Source organism: Parasteatoda tepidariorum, chromosome 4 (genome assembly GCF_982258835.1).
Source record: "Parasteatoda tepidariorum strain Cologne lab strain chromosome 4, Ptep-v5.0, whole genome shotgun sequence".
Lineage (NCBI taxonomy): Eukaryota > Metazoa > Arthropoda > Arachnida > Araneae > Theridiidae > Parasteatoda > Parasteatoda tepidariorum.
Genome location: NC_141758.1, coordinates 94,772,114 through 94,783,591, shown reverse-complemented (window position 1 = coordinate 94,783,591; position 11,478 = coordinate 94,772,114). Strand labels below are relative to the sequence as shown.

At 27.7% G+C, this 11,478-nt stretch overlaps 1 protein-coding gene across 1 annotated transcript; it reads left to right on the top strand.

Annotated features, from left to right (window-relative positions):
* The first annotated feature begins 4,122 nt into the window (after positions 1 to 4,122).
* Positions 4,123 to 9,596, top strand: LOC147812046 (RNA exonuclease 1 homolog). Its single transcript, XM_087161727.1, has 2 exons — positions 4,123 to 4,188; positions 8,005 to 9,596. Exons 1-2 carry the CDS (start codon positions 4,170 to 4,172, stop codon positions 9,147 to 9,149), a joined length of 1,164 nt encoding a protein of 387 aa, XP_087017853.1. The 5' UTR covers positions 4,123 to 4,169; the 3' UTR covers positions 9,150 to 9,596.
* The last annotated feature ends 1,882 nt before the right edge of the window (positions 9,597 to 11,478 follow it).

Here is an 11,478-nt window from a genome sequence, read left to right as displayed (position 1 = left end):
TACCATTAAAAGATTTTAACTTAATTCAAAAGCTGTAAATATAATATAATCTATTGATATAACTATTTTTAATTATAATGATATTTGCAAAAATTTAGGGAAAATTAATCTACCCGATTATGGTTGTCACTGTGAGGAGAAAAAAATTTTTTAAACTTGTTGATAAACATCCTGAACATATTATTACTATTAATTTAATTATTATAGAAAACTTGCAACTAAATTTAATTACAACTTAATACTTGGGAAATTAACACAAAATTTAAACCCATTTACCATAGATAAATTAATGAAATTCTAAAATACTTTTTCAATATTTTTTTAAAGATATCAAAATAGATTCTCTATACCTTTATGTTAACAGAATAATGGGCTTTGAAAACTTTGTTTACAATAATAAGGAAAATTTAATTAACAATAATAAGGAAAATTTAATTAACAATAATAATTCAGCAAATTTTTCTAAAATTGATCAATCAATTAAGTAATTGCAAAAAAAAATTTTCATTACCCCCATAGACAAAGATAACAATAATTATGTAAACTTCTGTAAAAATTCTACGTTGAACTTTTAAATAAAGAGTTAAAAAATAATCAAAATTTTAAGCTTATAAATTAAAAGAATAATATTGTCATTAAAAATTTTTTTTGCTTTATATAAGAGGTTAAAAATTAAAATTAGCATTATTACTGATACTTAACATATTATTACTGATAATTTAAATATTATAGGAAACTTAAAACTTGGGGATTTAATGATAAGAGGTACAAAATTTAGACCCATTTACCATATATAAATTAATAAAATTCTAAAATACTTTTTCAATGATCACACTAATTTTTGTTTAACGATATCAAAATAGATTCTCTTTACCTTTAGGTATGTAAACAGAATGTAAATGGGCTCATTATTATTACTTTAAAAACTTTGTTTTCAATAATAAGGGAAATTCAATAACAGTAACGATTCAACAAATTTTTCTAGTATTGATCAATCAATTAAGCAACTACTTAAAAAAATGTGTAATTACCCCCATAGACAAAGCTAACAATAATTTTGCACAATGGAATAATTATGAACAATAATTATGCACAATAGAATTATGTTACAGTAGGAAAGATATTTTTATTAAAATTGATGGAATAACGCAAGGTTCTAATTCTTCATCTCTCTTACAAGGGAAACTAGGGAAGTGTGACTCGCCAATTTTGAAATAAACTAGTGGGATGTATGCCTTATGAGGAATAATTTTAGGGGGCAACAATCGTTTCGGCCCATAGTAGGTCCTGTGAGAAATAAAAAATAATTCAATGGATAGAAAAATCGGTATTTTATTACTTCAATGCAGACTATTAGTTATTGTAATTGTCTCATACTCTAATTAATTTGTAATTAATTGGATAATTAATTAATTTGCTAATTAATAAATTAATTAACATTCGTTTTGGCCCATAGAAGGTCCTGTGAGAGATAAAAAATAATTCAACATATAGAAAAATCGGTATTTTATTACTTCAATGCAGACTATTAGTTATTGTAATTGTCTCATAATCCAATTAATTTGTAATTAATTGAATAATTAATTAATTTTCTAAATAATAAGTTAATCAGAAAATTAATTAACTATTAATTAATTGCTAATTAATTATTAATAATTAATTGATTTGCAATTACATACTCCGATTAATTTAGAAAGTTTTTTGGAAGAAAAATTAAAAAAATTTGATGTAAATTTTTTTTTTTAAATTAACCTAGCAGATTTTTCTGAAAAACTACAGATATATAAAATTTTCGAAATCAATTTTGACAATAAGTATGCATAATATAGTACGTGAAAATACCACAAAATTAATTGGAGTATGAGACAATTACAATAACTAATAGTCTGCATTGAAGTAATAAAATACCGATTTTTCTATATATTGAATTATTTTTTATCTCTCACAGGACCTTATATGGGCCGAAACGAATCTTGACCCCTAAAATTATTCCTCATAAGGCATACATCCCACTAGTTTATTTCAAAATTGGCGAGTCACACTTCCCTAGTTTCCCTTGTTAGCTAATTTATTTTTGCACTATTATGAAAAAAATTACACTCTTAATATTAAATTTGTTGTTAGGTTTTTTGATGATCTAATTATCTTTAATTTTCAAGATTACACAATTATGTTTAATAATGTTTACCCGAGGAATTAATTAATCTTGCTTCGTAATCATGATAATATTAATTTTATTTTTTTGAATTTGGGTCCTAAAAAAAGAAGAAAATATCTTCTTTTTTATTTATGTTATAAAAAATAATTTTAATTTTAATATAAATAAGCTAATTACTCGGAATTCTAATGTTTCTAAAACCATCTATTTAAATGTCATTTTTAATTAAATGAATAGAATTATAAGAATATGTAGTAATGTTTAAAAATCATGTTTCTCTCTCTCCCTTTATTAAATAAATGTTAATTTGCTAAAGATCATTAAATTTGTATAAATAAATATCGACCTTATTAATTATAAACTTATTTAAAAGATCCAGTATAATATTATTACCTTGCTCACATCCATTTTCTTGTTATTTATTATATAGTTTTAAAAATATTCAATGAAATTAAACAAAATTTCAAGAGAACTTCAAAATTAATTACGAAATTTTTGCTTTAAAATTTGAGAAAAAAGTCGTTCAAAATCGCACAAGATATGAGTAATTAAAGTAATTTCTTTACATTGCGCATCAGCGGGAAAAAAAAATTTCTTCTTAATTTTGAAGACAATTTGGTAATTAATAAAAAAATCCGATATTAATATCTTGGAAATTAAAAAAATTTCTAAGTAATTTTTGTACTTTTTAAAAGAAGCTCAAAATGATATGGGGTTTCCCACAAGGATCATTTTATGCTAAATAAGATTTATTAAAACTGACACCGGCATTGATAAAAATCCTCATCATAAAAATATTTTTTCTTTCTCCTGTTTTCTTTCTTTATAAAAACATATTTCAGTGTATGAACATTTATTGTAGGGCATTATAACTCGTTATTTATTTATCGTTTGTTTATTTATCGTACGTTTATTTATTTATCGTACTCGTTATTATGATACAAAATAATAATTGGAGAATTGTAGAAAACTGCTCATCACTTTGAGTTTTTTTTTTTAAGTACTAATACTGCTTAGAAAATTGCCTGAAACTTTTCAAATTTTTAGGATATTCAAATCGGACTTTCTTTATTTGTTGCCAGATGTGATTCTCTTCAAAATTAAGGGGGGGAAATTTCACTTCTTTCCCAGCACTATTAAAGAACTACTTTAATTGCTCAAATCTTGTGCAATTTTAAACGAATTTTTATTAAAATTTTACAGATATTAATTTGAGGCAATGGTTTTCAAACTAATTTTAAATTGCTTTAAAAATTTTGTTTAATTTTATTAAATACTTTCATAATTAGCACCAACAAAAAAAGTTAGACGAAAAATTATTTTATGCCCATATCTCCATAAATATTTAAGCCAGACTCACGGAATTATTGCATACAATAATCAATATAATTGCTACAAGTTACAGATTTATTTCTACATTTTTTTGAAATGGGGTGTTCAAAAACACTATTTTCCTTTTGTAATTTATTGTCGGTTCCTTAAACCTCTTAAAGCATGTAACTTCATTGATAAGTATGAGAAATTACATAATCTAAACACTTTGGAGGTCATAAAAATTTTTTTTAAGTAGTTCTTGAGGAATATTGAAAAATTTATTAATATAGAAGTGTTTCTATTATTTTGTCTACCCCCTGTGTGTGTATATATGTATATGGTCAACTCCTTGAATTTAACTCCGGCTAATATAAGCTGCACACATAGATTCAATATTGAGTCTAGGTGTGTTGCAATAGTAATTACATGCATTGTAATCGATTTATTTCAGTAATAATTCATAGATGCATAGTAATAATAATTTAATATTTGTAGTTAATTCGTGTTCGTTCTCTTTTTCTTGTATTAATAATTTCATGTAAATTCCCGATTCTTGATGCATTTTTTACTATTTACTGATGGATGCAATATATTTAAAATTTGCTTTGTATCTTATTCTGTGTTTATTTATTTATTTTTTTTTTTTTGCAGAAATTCTGTCTTTGAAATTAAAGGAGATAGAAGTTAGAACTGAATCATGGCGGAGTATAAAGAAAGTAAGTGTAAATGTTATAATTCTCTTTCACTGCGATAGTTAAATGAATATAAAACTTAAGAATAAAATTTAATTGTCATAGTTTTGCTTATGGTTGAATTCGAGGAATTTAAAATTTCAAAATATCTTTTTTTTATTACTATTATTTTAGGAAATTTCATTTCTCTGAATGTTTGAAATGACAATGTTAAAACGTGTTAAAGCGACAATGTTAATGAACGACACTGCCACCGCTGTTACAATTTCGCTGCTGTAAATGTTTTTTTTTTATTTTCCTACTGTTGCTGCGCAAAAATACTGCGTGGGGCCCCCACTCTAAATCTCACATAAGTGCTTGAAATTCAACATTCTAAATGAACCATTTTCATTTATGAAATTGCGGGAGATTTTTTTTTCTCAAAATTTCAATTTGTTTAAAAATTATTACGTTTTGCTTTGTCCTTTTGGCTTTAAATAATGATCTTGACGCTTTTTATTGTTTAATTAATGAATTTTACTTTAATTATATAAAGGCTTCGTTGATTAGGTGGGGGAAAAATTGAGAACTGTTTGAACTTCAGCGATTTTTTTTTCCTCAAAAATTTTATATAATAATAAAATTATGTAGAATGCTATTCCTAAGAACAGAAAATTTATACTTGTTTGTTTTTAGAATTTCTAAACTTGACAGTATACTAAAAAGTTAACTTCTCTTTCATCTTTTGATTTCATGATTAGTTTTCATGTACTAAATTCTTAATCTTTAGAGTTCAAGGATATAATCTCAAAAAGCTAATTAATATATGCAGACGATATTTTAAACTGTGACATCAGACGCAATTGGGTATACTATAGCCTACGTCACAGGTTGTGTTATTCCTACTAAATTTAACCCATGAACGGCATTTTCTGCGAGCCTAACTTCAAGCCACAAATAAACAGACGAAGTGTTTGATCGTTTAAATAGCTGCTCGCCAGATTTTATTGCATTATAAAGAAAAGTAATTGATATTCGATTTTTGATCAATAATTGATTTATGTGGATAGTGGCATTTATGTGGATAGTGGCATAGAATTTAGCATTGCGTCATGGTAAATGTTATTCCTACTAAGTGGAAGTAGTTGTGTTTTTTTTTTTATATTAGACCCAATAACGAACTTTTTAAGGAATATATTTTCCCCCCGACAGATTAGGAATCTTGACTTTCGAAGCCGGTATCTGGAAAAAATAGTTTCAATAGTGGCTAAAAGTTTGGGCTCCTTGATATCGAACTTAATGTTGGCGCATTTCGCTATATTTTCGTATCCAATGAAGAATATCATACATTTTTCGCAATCAGCTATAAATCTTTTTTTTTTATTCAAAAATAATTATCCTCAAAAATTATTTTTTATAATTATTTGATATTTTTTATTATTTAAGTTATTCAATGCAATTTTAAATGAGTAAATCCAAAAATTGAAGGGAATCAGTCAAATAGTTGTTGAAAAATGAAAAGTTGAATTCTTTGAGTTACGCAAAAAGAAAATAGTACAATTAAGAGGCTTACTTTTCAACTACACTACTTCAACTAAAGGGACCGTATTTTCCAGATTGAGGAACCTCCATATTTTGACCTTTCTCCATATGACTTCCTTCCTCCATATTTTGAAGGTCAATATTCAAAATCCGCTTAAGAAAAAAGGTATATTTTTTCAGAGAATATCCATTTTTGTCCTAGAATTACAAAAGTTGATTCCTAGTACGTGAAAATACAATCTTTAGATTTAAAGTCATTATAAGTTTTTTCCCCCTTTAATTTTTTTTTCACAGTGTAAATTCAGTGTTGTTTATGCTGACGGAAACTGATTTGGTTGATAAGGAAAGCTTCGAACGTAAGTTACGTGAAAAGGTGCACAATTTTCGAGATTCTAAAAAACATCATGCATGTAATAGCTACTATGTTTCTAAGATGCACTACATATAAACTACTTTTCTGAAAATTTGTAAAAATAATATTAAAGGGCCAAACTTTTTAACGTTCTCCTGCCTAAGCGATTGAGACCATATTTACCAGATTGTGGTTAACAAAAATCCAATCCGCCGAGAGAAAAAAAAAGGCATTTTTATTCAGAGAAAGAACGCGTCTGACTGCGTAATTTAAATTATCGTCTACACTAATTAAATAACATATTTAAAGCGAGACTCTCAAAACATTAAGACTGAGTCTCTGATGTGAAATCACAGGTATTCAACGTTTTCCGGTTTTTATTTTTATTTATTGATTAATTTTGTGCCCTTTATGTAGAATTTTTAAATTGATGAACTAATGGGATGGAATGCGATTTCCTCGGTTTATATAATGGCGTTTACTGAAAAGATTTTTCCTATTATTATAATTTTCATGATATTAATAGTAACTTCTTTTAATAATAATGACTTCTTACAATAAAATTTAAACAGCAATCCCTAGCAATTTCCTATAAAACCGTGATTGGTCTCAGACAAAACAGAGTAAGAAGTGCATAAGATGCAATGCATTATTTTCTAGATAGCAATGTCAGAAGAGCAAAAAGGTAGAATTCTTTTAGTATATACCTATAAAAACAATACGCAGAAAACTCAATCGTAATAACTTTTGATTTAATGATCAAATTTTCATGTACTGGGATTCAAACTTAATGGTTTAGTTGGGTAATTTAAAAATGTTAAATTATTTATGCAAACAATATTATAAGCTACGAAATCAGCAATTAAGTTACGAAAACGGCAGGTACAAAATCGTACACTTTCCTTGAATGAACATACCTTTCCTTCGGCGGATTTGGATTTTATTTTTTGCGTTTTTCACCATAGAGGCCTTTTAAAGCGAATTGTAATCTTTTGCAAGCAAATATAAAATTCGTTTATACAAAGATAATTCCATGTAAAAAATAATTTTTATTAATTATATATAAATTTGAATTTTAAGGACTTAAAAATTCTTACACCGCTTTAAAGAAAGTTATTTAATATATTATAAAACAAAATTTGTACAAAATTGGTCAAATAATTCTTGATAAATTGAATTTTAAATGTGAAAAATTCGATTTCTCAGGTTCGACTTCATTCATTCTTCTCCATTATACAGAAAGATGGACTCTCCCTCATACTGTCTAGAGGCTATTAATTATCAAAAAAATGCTAAAAACCCTGTCACTGCCATTTGTTAGAGAATTGATGTTTTTAGCCGAAATTTTCCAGCAAGAAAAATTTTTTAATTTATGGCGTAACATTTTCTGAGTGGTGGGTATTGTACAACAGGTTGCTTGTGATCAATGACATACTTATTCTTTTACTTAAGTGCAATCCACAAGAAAACTTTGGGGTGGGGGCTATCCTCAGTAGGGTGTTGTATACCAAAAAAGGTAGTTTCAGTCTGGGACAGAATTGAGGGCTACCATCATCGAACTCGGCATAATATTGATGCATTGTATCCACGGGTATTGCTCAATATCCAGACCCTGATGGCAGAATTTTTTTTATATCTTTGTTTCCTATCCAGGTAGAGTAAGGACTGAATGCTCCTTGTATATATGTAAAAGAATATCCACTTTCTTAGTAAACATATTGGTTTCACGTTGGTTTCCTTTACGTTAAACTATAGCACGAGAATAATCTGGCTTTATTTAAGTGGCACATATTGTACTGGTGTCAACGCTACTAACATAGTTTTCAATTTTTCTTTTAAACATAATTTAATTTCCTTACCTACAAAGTACTTCTATTTGTTAGATTTTTTTTCTATTGTACCGAATTATTCTGTTGTTCTGAATAGCCATGATTTATTAATGAAATTTTCATTTTTGAATCTTTTAGGTCGAAGCGTAGCAACATCAACTCTCAAGGAGTTTCGAGACTTGAATCTGCCGAAGGGGAAGGTATATACCTATCTCGGTAAATATCTAATGGACTCGAAGTATTTCAACAAACTCACCCACGAGCTGACTAAGGGAGCCACGATTTCCGAACATGGAACAGTTGTTAGGAAATGCTACAGGTGCCGAAAAAGATTTGAGGTCACACCAGAGGGAAAATACACGGTGAACGAAAAATGTTACTACCATCCAGATAAAGTAATTAAATTTTCTGCCCATCCATCTATCTTCAAGTGCTGTAAAAGACACGCTTCTCTTATTGGATGCAAAGTGTATCCGTTACACATTTGTGGAGATCCACTGCTCAAACCGGAGATCAAAAGAACTGGTGAAAAGCGCCTTGCACACCAGCTTCGTGGAGTCTACGGATTAGATTGCGAGATGGTTTACACTATAAAAGGATTGGAAGTTGCAAAAGTCGGTTTAGTTAATGAAGAAGGCTTCACAATTTACGAGTCCTTCGTACAACCTGAAAATGAAATCCTTGATTATTGCACCAAATTTAGTGGCATAAAGGCCGAAGATTTACTTGGAGTAACAACAACTCTTCGTGATGTGCAAAGTGTCCTAGGTAATCTGCTTCACAGCGAATGCATATTAATCGGACATGGACTTGAAGGAGACCTCCGATGTCTAAGACTGACTCACACAAAAATTGTGGATACGTCTGTTGTTTTTGCAAGGAGTGATGGCTCTAAGCCAAAGCTTAGAGATCTAGCTTACGAAAAACTAAAGCTTGTGGTGCAAAATGATATTGGTGGGCATGATTGCATCGAAGATGCAAGAACTTGCATGGCTTTGATGTTGAATAAAATTAAGGAAGATAAAGCTGCAGAAGCTGTATCACAAAAAAATACTGCAACTAATGAATGTCGAAAGTTCAATATCCCGACTCAAGGTATAGATATGGCATTTCTATCAGCCCAGGGCATTAGCCAGGAAGAGTTACACACCAGAAAATGGCCTTTTTTTGAAACATCACATCAGCCTGAATATCACATAGTTGAACAGAAAGGTAGTTTTAAAAAGGTGTGTTATATTTGCACAAATCTACAATTTGGACATGAGTCTTACTGCTACGCTTAAATTTTTAGTTTTTAATTACGAACGGTATACAGTCATGTTCGTGTGAGTCGAAATAAGGATAATTAAGACTTGAGTGTTACATGTTGGCTTATTAATTCACTGTAAGTAGATTTGAATGAATGGATCACTAATATTAATTTTTTGTTTTAAAATTTAGTTCATTAAATTAGTTATTAAAATTCATTTAAATTAGTTATTAAAAATTTAGGAAAGTGATTCAGTTTTTTATCTGTATATTTTGAATGATTTCTTGAGTTATGAAAGAGAATTGTAATTGTAATGTTCTGAAGTTATATGCTGTTTTAAGTGAATTGCTGTATTTTCTTCTATTGATATCATTTGTAAATATTTGCATATTGCTGTATTTTTAATTTTTAATGTTTTGTGATTGCTACTGTGACCTGAAAAATCTTTCCTTTTTGGTATAATTTTTTCTGTTTTAAGTAAATTGCTGTATTTTTTCTATTAATATCATTTGTAAATATTTGTATATAAAATACATTTTTTCAAAAATATTTTGTGATACTAACTGTAACTGTGATTGATAACTGTAAACTGCAAACTTTTAACTTTTTGGTTCAATTATTCTGTTTTAAGCAAACTGCTGTATTTTTTCTAGTGACATCATTTGTAAATATATCCATATTAAAAACACTTTTTAATTTTTTATATTTTGTCATTATTACTATGAACTGCGATATCTTTACTTTTTTGTATGATTTTTTTATTCAAAAATATCCTTTTTTTAATCTTTTGTTGTAACTGTAGTGTACACTGTGAGCAGGAACTTTTTTGACACTATGACAAGTTCCAGAACGAAACCGTGAATTGAACATGTTTCATGTCTTCTATTTGGTTTAGAAACATGACAAGGTGCTAAAAATTTTAAAAATCTGACAAAATTTTAAAAGTTCACGACAGTTACAATTTTTTTTAAAGAAACATTTTTTTCTTTTTAAACGAAAACAACAGGTTGACTTGCAACTCGAATGCACATCCAAATGATTTTAGTTTAAGTTATGGAGTAAAAAGTAAGATATTTTTAAAGGGATAAAAAATGTTCACAAAAATCTTTCAGGTATAATTAATTTAATTCAAAGTAAGATTGATCTGTATTTGATTATAATTGGCTAATCAATGATATTAATGTCAAAGTATGGAATTGAGTAATTCTAAATCAAAATGTTTTCAAAAGAATCAAAGCTTCCTCTTTGTATTAAAAGAAAGTTAATGCAACCATCACCGCTGTTTCAGGAAATTTAAGCAGAGCGTTCTTGTCTTATGTCTAAATGTCTTATAACTCAAAAACTATTGCGTGAAACGATAATGGAATTGTGCACTTTCTAGATAAATGTTTAAAGAAAATTCTGATAACAAAATGTTATTGATGAAGTCATTAATTCTTGAGTTCCTTGATGTTGAAGAATAGAATGTTACGCATTATTCAGTTCAGCGAGAACTATTAACACAATTATTTAATTTAATTAATGATATATATATATTATTATTATTATTATTAATTAAATTACGATATCAGTTATAAAGCAGTTAGCAGTTTTACCGAATAAATATATTATTATCAACTTTCAACCTTTCTTTGCTCACAAATACAGAATCTGTGTTACTCACAAAAAATTCCATGAAAATATAACATAACGTTTATTTGATTATTTTTTTCATTACTAAATTCCTTACAATGATATTTATAGAAATTAATTATAAAACTAAAAAATATTACATCATAATTAGCTACGTAATTTTAAACTTTTAAAAAGAACTGAGCTTTTAAGCAAAATTAGTCATTTTTAATTTTTTTAAAGTCTTTTACAAAGGATTCGAAACAGTTCTAAAAATAACAGCTCTCACCAACGCTAACCACTTATCCATATTAATGGGTAATTTTAAATTTACAATTTAATTTCACGGAGTTTTTGTTCCAGAATTGATTTGGTAATAATATCATTTAATCGTTTGCAGTGACTTACAAGGGAAACTAGGGAAGTGTGACTCGTCAATTTTGAAATAAACTAGTAGGATGTATGCCTTATGAAGAATAATTTTAGGGGGCAACATTCGTTTCGGCCCATAGAGGGTCCTATGATAGATAAAAAATAATTAAGTATGTAGAAAAATCGGTATTTCATTACTCCAATGCAGACTATTAGTTATTGTAATTATCTCATACTCCAATTAATTTTGTGCTACTTTCACGTACTATATAATGCATATTTATTGTCAAAATTGATTTCGAAAACTTTATATATCTGTAGTTTTTCAGAAAAAAAATAAAAAAAGTTGGAATTTTTAAAAAAAAAAATTTGGCATCAAA